Here is a 17,952-nt window from a genome sequence, read left to right on the forward strand (position 1 = left end):
TCCTTTTTTAGGGAATAATTATTGATATCCTGTAGAACACAGTTTGGGAAATACTGATTTAGACTAGACTATGAAAAAATTGGTCCCTTTCTGTTTCTTCCATATTCTAAAGAAAAACTTCCTTTCTTAAGAACACTTCATAACTAAACTTCACAAGTCCCTGTTACTTAAGGGAGCTTGAAGTGGAGTTTACATAAATAGATTATTGAGACTGATCTGTGCATTGCTTCTGTCACTGAAGCAGTTAAAGAAAAAGGCAAAAATCAGTAATTCTAAAGGCCCTTTCCAACTTCCCCATGACGCATAAAGTGGACCTGAAGTCTCTGAACTACTTCTGCTGACAGTTGCTTAGATCGTGCACTGGAGCTTTGGCTTGCCCAATGTTATTTAGGTTGCACAGTGTCTGTTCTTTTGACACACATTGTTTGCCTACTGTTCTAGAACAGGGAATTTATTCAAGGTATTTAATCACTGCTCTTATCTTTTACAGAGAATTTAGCAAACCTTTACTTCCTGTTGGAAGAGCTGGTATCTTGCTTTCTGAAATATTGCACCTTCTGTGCAAACAAATGGTAAGTGTTAAATTGAATGTCAGACTCAACAGCAAATATTAGGAAAGGCAGTGATTTTGATCTTGAGTTATCTGTGAAAAGGTTAGGTATCACTGTGCAAGTAATGGTTTCCTTTTATTATTTGAAAAAAGAGTGAGGTCTCTGTTTCAATATAGTTTCTTCCAGAGGTATATTTGTCCTTTTGTTTACTAGGAATTTGGGAAAGAATTATCTAATCTCAACTAGATTTGGTATAATTCTAAAAAATCTCAAGATATGTTTTATTTGCAGCTAGTAATTTTCTCTTCTCTTGAAACAAAATGACTACATTATTTATACTTTTTAATAGATTTCAATGAAAACTCGCCTGCTTTCAGAGAAAGATAGGGTTCATAAAATGATTAGTTTTATTATTTTTGAATCATGACTAGGTAATCTCATTAGAAATAGGTGGTAAAAATGATTCTGCAGGATTGTAAATTTGTATCTTAAATTTATTTTAGTTTAATAAATGCTGCATAATTTTATGCAAAGCTCTATGACCCCATCTCAGTCTGCAAAGATTACTAAACCTTTGAAGAATTTGTGGACTCCAGAGGGAGACAGCCAAGTCTAAACCAGCAGTTTCCAAAGAGCGCGTCAGTGTGATGCTAGAGGTCTGAGAGGTTTGGGAAAGTGGTGTAGCATCACAGACGAGCATCACCTGGATGAGAGACGTCAGAACGACACAACTCGTGAAAATGTTGGAGTGATTTCTGACTTACTCAAACCAGAGCCAGTTTTCATTGTTTTATAGGCATTGATTAAAAAAAATTTTCAACATTTCATTTCTCCCTCTGAATCTGCAGAAGTTCTTCTGTATCACATTTGTGTAACAGTTAGTCACAGATAGGTGTTCTAAATAGCCTGGTCTCTAGTTCTAGCTGATTATCTATTTGTTGTGAATACTCTTTGCTTGATGGCACTGAAGTTTTTATTGAACTCTAATTTTTAGATCCAAAATTCCCTCCTCCACTTCTTCCTACTTAACTTTAGTCCTTATTTAAAACTCAAATTCTTTTTGTTTGTAGAAACAGAAAGCAAATTCTCACACTTCTCCTAAGTAAACGCAAATTATCATAGAGCATAAACTCTGCAATAAGACAGCCTGGGTTTAAATCCTGTTTCTACCAAGTTAGCAGCTATGTGTTGGGCAAGTTTCTCTATGAAGTAATGAATACATGTTCCTTAGATGACAGCCGCAGCCTCAAAATCTGACGTTTTCCTTTATCACTGAGACTTTTTTGAGGCAGTGCACTTGCACCTCCTCACCGGTTTCGAAGCTGACAACAGCTCTTCTCTGTTGTTTCTTGGGCTCAGACTTGCACTTGGTACTCTTGAAATACTTCCCATTCCTGGGTCAGGAGCAACACCTTCCTTAGTCATTCTCATGTTAGGCAGCATGATTATGATCCACTATGAAGAGGAATTCCAGTGAAGCTTGTTGAATGGCTTTAATAGCAGATGCATATAGCACTATCTAGGAAAAGAGACAGTGTTAAATTTATAAACTCTGTGCATTGGATTTTTTTAGGTGATTGTGTTCATAAATCTCAAGCACCAGCTTGCAAATCCTCAGTTTAGTCATCTGGGAATGAAATTATTGAATCTTAAATAGCTATACTTCGATCATTCACTGTTATATTTACATACATTCAGACATCTCAGTTTGAAAGATAAACGTCCTAAGAAATTAACTTCATATCAGCAAGGAAAAGTTTTGACTTTTCAGTCTTTACAGTCCCACACTCTTCTCTTCAAGCAAGCCTTCTTCTATTGTGAAAGTAAATGGACTGGCCTTGTCTCTGTTTTAGAGCCATAAGAAAGTGGGAGCCGTATGGAGGGAGGCTGACCTCAGCTGGAAGGACTTTTTACCAGAAGGGGAAGATGTACATAGTTTTCTCTTGGAGCAGGTGAGTAAGAACAAGGTGTGCGCCTGCCTTTTTGGTAGTGGTTGATCTGTTTCATAGAGGAACTGAAGGTAGTTTCATTGATATTCCAATCATTAAAATTAGACCAAGATAGGAATCATGGTCAAGCTGTCCTTTAAGTCCATGTGTTTAAGACCACTCCAACTGTGCATTCATTAGATGATAGATAAAAATTAAAATTTAAAGGACTTAGCCTTACTTAGAAAACATGCTACATGTCTTCATGAAGCAGAAATGATACTGATAAATAAAGCAGGGGTAATAGGGTTAAAGCTGCAAGTCTTATGAGCTCTGGGTCTGAAAGCAGGCAGAGATAGCCAGAAGTTATTTCTGTTGGGTAATAGGGACTAGAATGCCTCTTACCGATATAAGATTAGATACAGGCTTACTGCGTGAAAACAAGTGATAACTCCATAGATAAATAAGTTCAAGAGAAGTAGACAGTCTTAGAGCCAGAACCTTAGCTAGACTCCTACTGACTTGGTGACTTGATCTAGAAATCCACAAAAAGGCAGAAGACCCCATGGTCAATATAATCAGTTCCTAAACAAAGAATTCTAGGGGACCAGATAGAGGCAACCATAAAAGTATTAAACTAGGAGGAGTGACAGAGAAAGAAAACAAAAATCTTCCTCTGAAAATGATCCTGCAAGTCAGAATCCTAAAACCTATGAGGAAAATCAAAGGTAAGACAGCCAACAAAATCAGTAATAGGGAGAAAAAAAATTACTCTTAGGTAAAAAGAAAATAAAGCAATCTGAAAATGAATTTAAAGTAAGTATATTGTGCTGTATAATGACATTGTATTAGGTTACTATGGACTTTAGCTTCCTTTTGGTTATAGTTTAGATAGACAGGAACACTAGCATTCTTGCCACAATTAAAACCTAGGTGAACCATAATTTATCTTGCATTTCTGTGCTCATAGAAAGTGGAAGAAATTTCCAAGGAACAAAAAGAACAAGGGGAGGAAAAGCCAGAGATGAAACTTGAGCTCTGAGCAGTAAGTGCATGTGAAAGGGCTGTTGCCCAATGCCATATAAGTGCTGCCAGAGATCTTGGAAGAAGTTGAAAAGGTCCCAGTTCAGCATTATCCTGGTTTCAAGAAGTAGCAGGCCAAATGCTCTTTGGGGGAAACATCTTCAACTTAAGTCCTCTTATTTCCTACAAATTAACATTGTGTAAATATATGAGTTAACAGAGTTCATGTAACATATTGTGAAGCAGGTAACCCTGAGTGAGAGTAAACAGACAATAAATACTAGATTTAGACCCCCAAAGACTTGAGATAATGAAATTATCACTCAGAATTTAAAATTACACTGTATAAAAAAGGGGGAATCACGAAAATAAGTAAACAAGAATAGACCAGTCAAAATGACTGGGCAGATTTGAAAAAAAAAAAAGAAAGAAACAACTGGGTAGAAGTCTAAGAGATCTAAGGAGATTTAGAGGACAGAATGAGAAAATCTAACATGTTTAATTGGAGTCCCAGAAAGGAAAATACAGTGAATGGGGAAAAGACTGTATTTGAAGAGACTGTAGCTGAGACTTTTTCAAAACTGATAAAATCTATGACTCTGTATAGAAAGCACATGTATACCACACAGTATAATTACATTTAGTGAAACTGCATAATATTAAAGACCAAGAAAAGATTTTAAAGTAACTGGAAAGAAGCAGCGCATTACCTACAAAGGAAAAATAGACTTTGCAATAGCAACAATGAAAGCCAGAAGGTGGAATAATCTCAAAGAGCAGAGAAAATGTCAGTTAATCTAAATTGTCTAACTAAACTAACCTTTTAGAATAAGGGCAACACATATTTAGAAACTTAACACACTTCTAAATAACCCATGAGTCAAACAAGAAATCATAAAGCTAGTAAGAAATATTTTGAACTGAACGTAAATGAAAACACAACATATCAGAATCTGCAGGATGCAACTAAAGCAGTACTTAGAGTGAAATTTTTAGCACTGAACATCTGTATCTAGAAAAGAAGTAAGGTCACAAATCGGTGGCCTTACCTTTGACCTTACGAAATTAGGAAAAGAAGAGCAAACAAAAATCAAAGTAAATAGAAAAAAGGAAATTATGAAGATCAGAGCAGAAATCATTGAAATAGAAAAATCAGTGAAGTCAAAAGCTAGTTCCTTTTTTTTCCTTCTTTTTTTGCTGAGGAAGATTCACCCTGAGCTAACATCTGTTGCCAATCTTCCTCTTTTTGTATGTCAGCCACCACCACAGCATGGCCACTGACAGACAAGTGGTATGGGTCTGTGCCCGGGAGCCGAACCTGGGCCGCAAAAGTAGAGTGCGCTCAGCTTAACCACTAGACAACCAGGGCTGGCCATAAACTGGTTCTTTGAGAACATAAAAGTGATAGACCTCTAGCCAGACTAAAAAAATGAAAAAGAGAAGGCACAAACTACCAATAAAAAGAATGAGAGAGATACCATTGTACACATTTTATGTGTACAGATTCTACACTTAATAATGGGAATAGAATTTTATGAATAATCTTTATGCCAAGAAATACATCAGCTTAGTTGAAATGAAAAAATATCTTGAAAGATAGAAACTACTAGAGCTGACTGAAGAATAATAGATAACCTGAATATCTATTAAAGAAATTGAAGTATTTAAAAACATGCCCAGAAAGAAAACTCCAGGCCCCAATGGTTTCACTGATTAATTCTACCAAATATTTAAGGAAGAAATAATACCAATTCTGCAAAGAATTATACACCAATTCTTCCAGAAAATTGAAGAGGAGAGACTACTTCCCAACTCATTATGAGGCCACCATTACTTTGGTAACAAAACCAGACAATGACATTTCAAGAAAAGAAAACTATAGACCAATATTCCTAATTAACATAGAGTAAAATTTCTCAACAAAATTGTTGCAAATCAAATCCAGCAATGTATAAAAAGGATAATACATCATAACCAAGTAGAGTTTATCACAGGAACGTACAGTTAGTTTAACATTCAAAAGTCAATGTATGGATGTAGGGCAGATGACAGAGTAAGAAACTCCAGAATTAGTCCCTCCACTGAAACAACCATTGAGCTCACAAGATCTGTTAGAATCACTTATTCTGGAACTGTGGAGTCTAGTTGAACATATGCACTACCAGCGCCAGGGGAATGCTGGAGGAAAGAGAGTCTGGTAAATTTCAGTGATTTTTGGCATTTTGCCTGGAAGCTACCAGATCCCAGCCCTGTGGCAGACAGCTGGGGTCTGGTATGTCCTTTTCTGGTGCAGCTTTCGGGTGCCAGGTTGAGCAATAAAGACCCTGTTTTTCAAAGACTGGTGTGTCTTTTAATCTGCCTGGCAGTTCACTGAGGGTCCAGTGCAAGACCTAGCCTTTGTTTCAACACCTTAGGCTGAAGCAGCTTCCTGGATAGTGTCTGTCAAAGAATATAAAGAAACACAACACATTTGTGTCTTCCCCAGTCCCCTTTCATTTTCTCGTTGGATCCAGGCATTCACTGAAATCTCTGGAAGGTCACTGACTGACTGCAGAGATAATGGATCAGAGACTTCAGTGACAACACATGAGAAGGAGTGTAACCCTTGTCTAAAAGTGTCTAAACAAACAGTTGACTACGACATCAGTAATCCCTGGGGAAGGGAGAGAATCTGATGTCCAGAGTTACCACATTACAATAGTCAAAATGTCTAGTTCTCAACAAAAAAATTATAAAGCATACAAAGAAGCAAGAAAATGGCTCATTCATAGGAAAAAAACTGACAGCATCCCTGAGAAAGCCCAAACATTGGACATACCAAAGACTTTAACTGTCTTAAATGTGCTTCAGTTGCTGATAGAAACCGTTGACAAAGAACTAAAAGAAATCAGGAGAATGATGTATGAATGAGTCAGGAATATCAATAAAGAGATAGAAAGTATAAAAAGGAACTAAATAGGAATTCTGAAACTGAAAAGTTACAATAGCTGAAATGAAAAATTAGAGGGGTTCGACTACACACTTGAGCAGTCAGAAGAAAGAATGAGTGGACTTGAAAATAAGGAATTGAAATTGTTCAGCCAGTCAGGAGTCACTGGTTTGGCTCTAATTTATGGCCATGAAAATTTATCTTTAATTATTGCAACAGAGAGGCTTTTTTATTTATTGTTTTGTTAACGAAATTTCTGGTATTGTTATATGGAACTATGAGTATCATTGAATTCTTTAAGCTAGGCCCTGCAATTGAAAAAAAACAACCTTAAAATTGTAGTAATACATATGAAAAATTAATCCATTAAACATATAAAGAGGCTTTACAAGAAGAAATTATTCAGTTTGAGGAGCAGAAAGAAAAAAGAATCAAGATGAAGGAACAGAGCCTAAGGACCTAGGGGACATCAGCAAGTGTACCAGCATACACATTATGGAGTCCCAGAAGGAAAAGAAACGTGCCCCAAAAAAAGGTATTTGAAGAAATAATGGCCGAAAACTTCCCAAATTTTCAACAAACTCTAAGGGTAAACTCAAAGAGATCTACACCAACATATATTATAATGAAATTGATGGAAGAGAGAAACAAAGGAAAGATCTTTTTTTTTTTTTTTTTGGAGGAAGATTAGCCCTGAGCTAACTACTGCCAGTCCTCCTCTTTTTGCTGAGGAAGCCTGGCCCAGAGCTAACATCGCTGCCCATCTTCCTCTACTTTATATGTGGGACGCCTGCCACAGCATGGCGTGCCAAGCCAGTGCTGTGTCCACACCCGGGATCCGAACCAGCGAACCCCAGGCTGCCGAGAAGCAGAACGTGCACACTTAACCGCTGCGCCACTGGGCTGGCCCCAGGAAAAATCTTGAAAGCAGCAATAAAGAAGTGAGTCATCACATACTAAGAATCCTCAGCAAGGTTAACAGCCAATTTCTCATCAGAAACCATGGAGATCAAAAGACACTGGGATGATATATTTAAAGTGCTGAAATTTAAAAACTGTCAACCAAGAATTCTTCGTCTGGCAAAATTTTCTTCAAAAATCAAGTAGAAATTAAGACCTTCCTAGATTTAAAAACTAGGTGAGTTTGTTCACCAGTAGACCTCCCCTACAAGAAGTGCACAGGTGAGTTCTTCAGGCTGAAACAAAAGGACACTGGACAGTAACTCAAAGCCATAGGAAAAAATAAAGATCACTGATAAAGGTAACTACATGGGTAAATATAAAAGCAAGTATTGTTGTGATTTTGGTTTGTAGCTCCTCTTTTTGTTTCCTATGTGATTTAAAAGGAAAATCTGTAAAACAATTATAAATTTGTTAATGGATGCACAATGTATAAAGATGTAATTAATGAAAGTAGCATACAGATGGTTTCTTATAGAATCCCCATGACCCAGGAATTCCACTTCTGGGTATGTGTCCAAGAGAAATTAAAACACATGGCACCCTAGTTTAAAGTCAAATAAAGCTGCTTTCAGAGTCCAGTTTTCTACCACTTAATGTCACTTTAAGCAAATTACTTGATTTCTCTAAGCCTCGGATTCCTCACCCTATGAAATGCTAATAATACCTACCTTGTAGAATTTTTATGGGGATTCAGTGAGATAATATGTAAGAAACACTGAGCCCAGAGAGGTACTCAATCACTTATGGATGTTGTTGTTATTAATAAAAGTGTTTAAAGACAATTAGAAAAATGAGGTTTCAGAAAACTTCTGTATCCTAACTTTCAGCTTTCTTTTAAAATAATTAGTTTAATGCTCTTTTTCTGGGAACTGGTACAGTCTACAGGAGGTCGTGATGAACTGATGCAGAAATTGGCATCCCAGCCTCTAGGCTCCAGGGAGATGAGACAGCTGACACAGAAACACAGGGCTTCTGAGAAAGAAATGTTCCTCTGCAAACGCTACATTCACCACTGACTCCCTTTGGCAGTGGAAAGCCTTTCATTTTCAAATGTTTTTATGTCATAGTGTATTAATGAGCAGTGTACTTCATGTTTGATTTTGTTGTTTTCGTTAAGTGCTCTCAGACTTTATTTCTGTAGCTTTGTGTTAGGTCAAAGAGGTATTCAATTGTGTACCTGTTCTAACACCTAGGAGTATTAGAATAAATTTGAAGAATGTTTCAATGTTATGAAAAATTGATTGCCTGTTCTTAAAAGAACTTACAACAATCATCTTTTGCTTTTGGGTGTATACTGAAGTGTGGAGCATGGAGTATTTAAATTATCCAGATTGAGTCAGAAAACTGCCATACCAAATCATGTTTCTAAAACTGTATAGGAAAATATTATTTAGAAGTGCTATGTAAGTGGTAACGACAATTAAAATGATAGGATGAAACTTTGTTTTCACAAAATTCAAGGTAATTTTTTCTTTGTGGGTCTGGGGAGGGTATAGGGATATATCACAATCTTATTAGAGAAAAGCTTAAGTTAATAATCTTTAATACTTTAATTTTTATGGTTTTTGCATAGTGAAACTACCTACATACCTTACTGCCTTAAACCCTGGAAAATTACCAATAATTTTTTTATTGATTTTTTTTAAACTATCCATCGAAGAGTTGAACAACTATGGCATGATTTCTCACACTTTGATTCAGAACGGTCAGGAGGTGTTTTGAGGACTTAAAACTAAAACTAGAGTTTTGACAGCTGCTCTCTTGCCATACTGATGTTAAACCATAGGCTGCAGAAGGGGAGCTAAATTGTACCCTTGCTCATACTTGCACGCTGCCTCAGAGCTGTGTCACAGCTAAGAGTGAGATTGAAGCTCAGAATGCTTTGGAGGTAAGCGTAACCAGATATAATTTTAGGGAGTTTGTTCGGTTGCTTGTTTTTAAGGAGCATCAGATAGACAGTATAAAAAGTTGGAGAAGTATTCAGAAAGATAATGGAGTGAGAGTCTTTCAGAACTATGAATATAAAATGGCTTCTGCTGATCATTTTGATCCCATGTAAAATAGAAGAGATAACTCATGGTTTTGTTTTCCTCTCAAGGTGTTAATAATACTGAATTATATTAATATGTTTGACATTTTGTGTTTCAGAAGTTGGACTTTATAGAGTCTGATAGTTCCTGTTCCTCCGAAGCACTTTCAAAGAAAGAACTCTCTGCTGAAGAGCTATATAAGCGACTTGAGAAACTCATTATTGAGGACAAAGCGAATGATGAACAAATCTTTGACTGGGTAGAGGTATAAAGACTACGTCACCTTCCCTGAAAACTCTGCAAGAAAGATTCTCGGGGGATCCCCTTAACTCACATATTTCCGTTTCACTTCATAGGAGTTTTTAACTTTCACGAAGTCAGTTTTTGTTCTTTCTTGTTTGTATGTTTGAAACTCTTCTAGAAGTGTCATAGTTTCGGGTCTTACATTCAAGTCTTGAATGCATTTTGAGTTTATTTTTGTGCATGGTGTAAGGGAATGGTCTACTTTCATTCTTTTGCATGTGGCTGTCCAGTGTTTGGAACTCTAAGGCTATTTTTCTGTTTTTATAAGATTCATAGTATTTTATAAAGTCAACTAAAAATAGTCAGAACATAAGCCATTTTTCTGAGTTTCTCATTAGTTTAGGATCTACCCTACGTTTTATCATTCACAAATTTACAGTTCTTCCTAAATGTTCTCACATTTTAAAATACTATCCTGGGGCAAGCCCAGTGGTATAGTGGTTAAGTTCATACACTCTGCTTCGACAGCCTGGGGTTTGCAGTTTCAGATCCCCAAGTGCAGACCTACACACCGCTCATCAAGCCACGTTGTGATGGCACCCCACATACAAAATAGAGGAAGACTGGCACAGATGTTAGCACAGGGACAATCTTCCTCAAGCAAAAAGAGGAAGATTGGCAACAGATGTTAGCTCACAGCCAATCTTCCTCACCAAGAAAAAAGTATCCTGGATAAAAGTAATAAACAATATATAATTATTATGAAATAAGTTGGTTTACATAACAACACTCCTTTCTGAAAATTTTATAACTTATTTGTGTTGTGGAGTTTGTTGATCATGTCTCTTTTTAATGTGTTAATGTATTCCTTTAGTAATTATTACTTATGGAAGTGTGTTTTATTTGTGCACAGTTTCCATGGGATCATATAATAATCCAAATTGAAAGAAAGCCATGGAGGGCTAATCTAGTCCTCTCCCTCTTGTATAAATCCTCTTGTGTAGTCCTTGTAATGAGCTGTTGTTTCTTTAACCACTTCCAAGCTTTGAGAAATAATGAAGGTTCTGATAATTTAATTTTTTACCTATTTTTCCCCCAGGTCTATACAGGATAATAAGTCCATCATCTCACCTAGTTGGAATCTTTTATTTAATAATAATCGTCTATCATTATATCTCTGTCTCCCTCTCTAGGTTCTTTTGTTCTTTCTTGAAGTCTTGATATCCAAACCCTTGTCTGGTTACTCTTATCCAAACATACCTGGATTTTCAACATCCCTCTCAAAGTGACATGCGCAAACTGAGCATGATCACCAGATGTTGTCGAACAGGAGGGAGTTATGCAGTGCTGTTGCATCTGTTGTTTTGGTCTCTGCTCCTGGCAGGCTTGCCACGCTGAACTCAAATTGCTCTTTCAGTCATTCTTTTATGTTCTACAGTTTAGCCATCTCTCCCATCCTGAACTGAAGCATTTGGTCTTTGAACCAAAATGGGGTTTTAATAATTTATTTCTGTTTATGTTCATCTTCTTAAATTAGACACATTTTTTAGTTTGTTAGGACATTTTAGATTCTGACGTGGTCATAAAATTTGCTTGCCACCTTTTTCACCTTGTATTTCATTAATAAGCCAACTTTGTCCTCATCCAAGTTATGGGTAAAATGTGTGAATAGAGTAAGGCCAAGAACAAAGGAGTATACTTTCAGGGACCAGACTGACCCCTGTCCCCATGGACATTTCCAGCTGTTAACCTGTTTATTATTTCGCATCATTCTACTGTCTAGTTCACCTTTTCATCTTGCCCACAAGGGGATATCTATCATTAGATAATTTGTCAAATGCCTTGCTGAAGTCCAGACAATATATGCCTATCTCCATTCGAGCTACCATATAGTAAAATCAGAAAAGGAAAGGAGGTTAGTTTGGCATGACTTGTTTTCCATGTACTTATTTGTTACTCTTACTATAACCATCTCTTTTCTCTCTAATACTTTTAACCATTCATGTGATAGTTTGTTATAGAATTTAGCACAGAGTCAGCACCAGACTTTCTCATGTGTTATTGACATCATATACCTTCTTTTCTGTTTTAGAAGTTGGGTCAAGGTTTGCATATTTAGCATCATTCCCTTTCTTCATGATTCTTCATAGAGCACCATCATTTCAGCAATTTAGTCTTTTATTTTCTCATGTATTACAAAATGGTGGTGTTTTTACCTCTTCTTCCATGTTGGGCTTCTCTTGTGTTTTTTGTGAGGAAGATTGGCCCTGAGCTAACATCTGTTGCCAATCTTCCTCTTTTTGCTTGAGGAAGATTGTCGCTGAGCTGTCATCTGTGCCAGTCTTCCTCTATTTTATGTGGGATGCTGCCACAGCATGGCTTAACAAGCAGTGTTAGGTCTGAGCCCCGGATCCAAACCTGTGAACTCTGGCCTGCCAAAGTGGAACAAGTGAACTTAACCACTATCCCACTGGGCTGGCTTCTTCTTTTTTTTTTTCTGTGTTAATACTTATTCTGCCTACTCTAGACAAACAATTATTCTCCTTAAAGAGAAGACAAAAGATGTATTTTCCTGAATGTACATTATACCTAATAAAGATGACTTTTTAAAAAGGAGAGAGGGGCTGACCTGGTGGTGCAGTGGTTAAGTTCACGTACTCTGCCTCGGTGGCCTGGGGTTTGCGTGTTTGGATCCCAGGCATGGAGCTATGCATCTCTCATCATGCCATGCTGTGGCAGCATCCCACATACAAAATGGAGGAAGATTGCCACAGATGTTAGTTCAGTGACAATCTTCCTCACCAAAAACAAAAAAAAAAGAAGAAAAAGACAAAATCATAATAGTAGCTGAGCTCACAATACATATAGACATTTGTTGCTCTGTATCTGATACTGGTATTATGTAAATCTGATTTTATTTATCTATCCCAATTAGCAGACCCATCTTCCATCTTGTTCTTGCCCATTTTTGTTAACATCTTTGCTTAATCTATACTTTAGTATTCTTGACACTTTTCTTTAGGTCTTTTCTACTCTGGGATATTAGAATTACAGTATTTGGCTTTATTAGGTAGAAGAAATATGCAGTTTGTTAAAACAAAAGAAACAGTCAAATGGTTTGGAAGTGGTATTATCTAATTACATTTAGCTAGTATGTTTATTTTTCTCAGACTCTGCTTGAAATCTAATCCTTTGGGGATTTCAAATGATAGTCAGTGCTTGAAATAGCTCTGTCAACCTGTTTATAAAGTATTATTTAGCCAAAAATTAATGGTATGTTTTTATTCTCTCATTTATTCCTCAAAAATAATTGTTCAGACTTTGCAGAAGTAATTTCTGGGGCTAGACCAGCCTGGCTTCAGCCTAAAGTATTTTTTAAAGAGGGATAAACCAGCAACTGTGTATAACACGTAAAGCATCATGACATCTTCCATGTGTGGCTCTTGCCCCACCCCATCCCACCCGTAGCTGTCAGCAGTGGCACCACATGGTTCTTTTCTGTGGGAGAAGATTGGTCATGAAACGTCTTAGTGTATCGCAGTTCTCCATGTTCAGCTCTGCCAGTCTCCTGCAGAGCGGCCACCTCACTTGTTAACCACTGCTGACTCTGCTCTCAAGGAGCTGCCAGTTCCTCCCAGGGATGTTCGAGGTTAGGTGGCAACAAAGATGGATGTCAGTTCTAGAATTCATAAACATTAAACTGATCTCTATATAGCTTTGAAATTCTTAGCTTTCTAATACAGAAGTTATAATGACATCTTTAATTTTTTCCTGGCCAGTCATTTTAAGGCTGATCCTGTCAGTGGAAAATACCTTGCTGTGCTATTAAAGGAAACAGAGACAGGCATTAATTCTGTTTACAGGCTAAGGGACATAAACTTGGAAAAGTGTTTGAAATACCTGCCTAGAAAATGTCTCCTTTCATTCTTCTTTTTCTTCTGCTACTCATCTGGGTTAGCACCATGTTTTATAGCAAGAAGATAAGATCTTAAGAGAGATAAACTAAAAAATAAATTTGGGGCCCATTTACTCAATATATCTCTAAATACTTTCTTTTGTCATCCTTAGAAAAGAGTAACAGTTTTCTCACCACTGCCTGAAGGGTTGGTTTGAGGCAACGCTTGAGATTAATCTCTAATGCACATTGGAACTAAGATGAGAAAGCAGTGTTTGCACATTTAAAAGTAGTTACACACTACTGAGAAAAGTAGTCCTTAAAGTACACCATGGTTGTGACACAGTTGTTCTGTCAAATGTATAGATTTGGATAGATCGTCTTAATATGAGTTATTTATTGAAGAAAAAATATTTTAAATGGTTTCACTTCCAAATGTACGAAAGTACACAGCACTGCATAATTGAAGGGACAAAGAATAGGCAGCAGTAAGCTCCCTGGACACCAAATACGGCTCCTTAGAGCGCTTTCAGGCAGAACTGACAGCAGCCCAAGTGTTTGCCAACAAATCAGAAGATTAACTTTTGCAAGGAGGTTGAGTGTGATCCTGTCTGCCCTTAGTGCCAGATGAGGCCCCGTTCAGAGGAAACAATTTCTCCCTTGTGCAAGGGTACCTTTAAGTGTTCCATTTACTTTTGATTTCAGGCTAATCTAGATGAAAGCCAGATGAGTTCACCTACATTCCTTAGAGCTTTAATGACAGCCGTTTGTAAAGCAGCTATTATAGGTAAGTAACGTTTCTGAAGGCAGCTCTTAACATCTGAAATCCCCAGCATGTCAACTACTGATGATAGGGTCTGAGTTTATATTGTCTTCAAAACTTGCCCTATATAGCTCGGTTTCTGTGCAAATGGGTGCCATTTCTGTCTGCAGTGCCTGGCTATCTGAAGCAGGGGGTTAGATGGCTACTCTGCCTGCAGAGAGTCCAGATCTGAGCAGCTGCTGCACACCTGTGTTCTTCACTCAGCAGAAAGTTGGTGCATGCTCCTCGGGTTGTTTTCTACTCTGTAGCATGTGGCTTTTCCTTTACTTTTCAGCTCCAACATTTAAAGCCTCCTTCTCCCATTCAAGAGTTACAATGAATGGGTTGAATATTCTTAACCTAATATCAATGAAGGGTCGGTCTCAACAGAAAAACCATTTTATATAAATACATAGATGAGAAAAGAAAATACCAGTTGTTTCTCCTGCTTTATCTTGACTTTATATAAAATGGTTTCATTGAATGTTTGTGAATTACATAGATGGATAATATTAGCATCGTAGAAACGCTAAATATTCCAAGCTGCATAGAGTATTTAACAGTATTTAATAAGCCCATCCACTTAGCCTCAGATAGAAATCCACATTTCTCTCACTGAAAAGGAAAAAATAATCCATCAGTTCAAAAGCTGTTTAGAATTTCTTGTCTGTCTTTCTTATTTTAGAAGATAGCTTCAGAAGTGTAATTTAAGATTTTCAGTCAGATGAATGTTGTTTCAATGTTAATTCTTTAATGAGGAAAATAAGCTGTGTAGAAAGTCGTCATAAAAAGCTTGTAAATCATTTCCAGTACCTATGGAATCGTAAGACTTTGGTGTTTTAAAATCTGAATTGGAAAGTATAAAAGCTGCTTTTAAAAACAAGGTTGTAGGGGCCAGCCCCGTGGCTGAGTGCTTAAGTTCCCATGCTCTGCGTTTGAGGCCCAGGGTTTCACCGGTTCAGATCCTGGGTGCGGACATGGCACCACTCATCAGGCCATGTCGAGGTGGTGTCACACATGCCACCACTAGAAGGACCCATAACTAAAATATGCAACTAAAGGGGCTGGCCGGGTGGCGCAGCGCAGCGGTTAAGTGCACACGTTCCGCATTGGCAGCCCGGGGTTCGCCAGTTCGAATCCTGGGTGCGGACATGGCACTGTTTGGCAAGCCATGCTGTGGTAGGGGTCCCACATATAAAGTAGAGGAACACGGGCATGGATGTGAGCTCAGGGCCAGTCTTCCTCAGCAGAACAAGGAAGATTGGCAGCCAATGTTAGCTCAGGGCTAACCTTCCTCAAAAAAATAAATAAAATAAATAAAATAAAATGTGCAACTATGTACTGGGGGAATTTGGGGAAAAAAAGCATAAAAGAAAGAAAGAAAGAAAGAAAGAAAGAAGATTGGCAACACTTGTTAGCTCAGGTGCCAGTCTTTAAAAAAAAAAGATTGTATACAAAAACTGATATATAATAGTGTACACCTGAAGTTTACACAATATTATAAGCCAATAAAAAGAAAAAACTATTGTGTTCCAGTGCTAAGTTACAGAGGAAGTAAAACCTATGCTTCTTGGCCCTGAAGGTGCTTTCCTCAGCCCCTTTTTATTGTGCCTTTTCCCCAAAAGGCCTAGACTAGATGTGATCTTTGCCACTGTCACAGTTAGTCCTCATTGTACTAATAATCAAATTATGGTTCTACTTCTTTAACCCTTCTGACAAGATATGCATGAACTGTCGCTTCAATTTCCTTTATAATATTCATTTTGTAGTTTGGGATGTCATAAAACCGCTATCCCTGTTTCATTATGATTAAAGATAAAGAATCGGGTGCACTATTCTTGAGGGAACCCGGCTCTGCAAATACATCCGTCCTCCATGTTTTTGTATAATTTCAGAGAGAATGTCCCATTAAAAATTTCAGGACATTTTGGATTTCAGAATCTTCGCCTTGAACCCCCTTCCTCTTTTCCTTACAGAGTCATGTGTGTCTTATCAACTCAGAAAATTAAAATAGCTCTGTGTGTTAACACCTCAATGTAATGCTTAGTTCTTCTGCCGCCTCTAGCTGACTGTTCTGCCTTTCGAGTGGACACTGCGGTTATCAAGCAGAGAGTGCCCATCTTACTCAAGTACCTAGACTCAGATACAGAGAAGGAACTGCAAGCACTTTATGCACTACAAGCATCAATAGTAAAACTTGATCAACCTGCCAGTAAGTTTACCTCTCGTTACAGTTAACCTAACCAGTGGGTGACATTTATCTAGGCCAGGACTTCAGAGCTGGTTTGCTGGGTTTGAACGTAATAGTAGAATAATGGATACTAAAGGAATCACTAGTGACAAAAATTCAGATAACCAAACACTTTCATAAACCTGAGTGTTTTCTGTACATGACTTTTATGAGAAGGAGACGAGAAAACTAGCTTATATTAGAGATTTAATCCTCATTTTAGGGCAGGTCTATCTAATAAAGCTCTCTGCAATGATGGAAAGATAGCTCTGTTTTGCAGTATGGTAACCATGAGCCACATGTGTCAGTTGAACACTTGAGTGTGGCTATTGTGACTAAGAAGTGAATTTTGAATTTATTTTAAATTTAAATAGTCCCATGTGGATAGTGGCTACCCTGTTAGACAGTGCAGGTCTCGGGCATCTCAGTGTTAGCATATGTGCAGTACAATCTTTCACCTGCTTTGACACAGGTCTTAATAATGGAAGAAGATGATACTCTTCAGAATCCGCAGACACTCAGCAAAGATAGTAAGGCATTTTAGACTAGTTTTCAGTTAAGGGTTAAGATTAATTCTTGACTAACCAAACAGATAAGGTAACCTGAACACCCAAGTCTTAGTGATTACTAGTAAATTAACTGAATTGTATTAACTCTTGAAAATTCAGTGAAACTTGTGAAAAAGGATAGTACATGGCTATTTTAGACATAGCACCGAAGTAGTTCTTTGACGCTTGTTTAGATTGTGGCTTTTTCAAAGTTTTCCTTCTTTCCTAGTGCTGATGAATCCCACTGGGAGATAAAGGAAAAGATTGAAACAAATAGTCCTCAGGGTATAACTGAAGAGACATCTAAGTCTGAATCAGAGAATTAATCTGACTTTGTTTTTTCTCTCTCAAGACTTTTGACAGGTCATTTACATCATGGCTTCCTTTTTTCTCCTCTAGGATAAGGACACTAACTTTTTAAGAAATGGTTAAGTAGTAAGGTGAAATTGATGCTGTGTGCTCAGCAAGTCAAATTAAAGTATCTCCCTAATTAATCAGCTTCAGTAATCTCTGGAAAGATGTTTAATTCTAGATTTACTACCAACAGAATCCTAGCCACTTGCTTCTGTTTTTCCACATAGACCAATCAGGGTTTAGAGAATGAAAAGTGGTTTCGATATTAGCTTGACTAATAAAATTACAAAGATAAATCTAAAGAAAAATTTTAATATCATTCATTCTAAACCTATTATTTATTAGCAATTATTGCTTATTCCACTGCCTCCCTCCATTAATATGATCAGTGAGCTGACTGGAAGTGAATTTTAAGAGCCCATAAAGAAGGAATTGAAAAAAGAGAATATAATATTT

General features: G+C 37.3%; 1 protein-coding gene across 49 annotated transcripts in view; it reads left to right on the top strand.

Moving 5' to 3' along the window:
• The window catches only part of EIF4G3 (eukaryotic translation initiation factor 4 gamma 3), a 318,192-nt gene that overhangs the window by 298,452 nt on the left and 1,788 nt on the right, over positions 1-17,952 (top strand). For all 49 annotated transcript variants that reach the window (XM_070246686.1, XM_070246729.1, XM_070246689.1 and 46 more), the window contains 5 exons: positions 491-572; positions 2,405-2,503; positions 9,543-9,689; positions 14,268-14,349; positions 16,430-16,576. In XM_070246686.1, coding sequence (XP_070102787.1) covers positions 491-572; positions 2,405-2,503; positions 9,543-9,689; positions 14,268-14,349; positions 16,430-16,576 — 557 coding nt within the window. The remainder of the gene's footprint in view (positions 1-490; positions 573-2,404; positions 2,504-9,542; positions 9,690-14,267; positions 14,350-16,429; positions 16,577-17,952) is intronic.

This window comes from Equus caballus, chromosome 2, assembly GCF_041296265.1.
Source record: "Equus caballus isolate H_3958 breed thoroughbred chromosome 2, TB-T2T, whole genome shotgun sequence".
Classification (NCBI taxonomy): domain Eukaryota; kingdom Metazoa; phylum Chordata; class Mammalia; order Perissodactyla; family Equidae; genus Equus; species Equus caballus.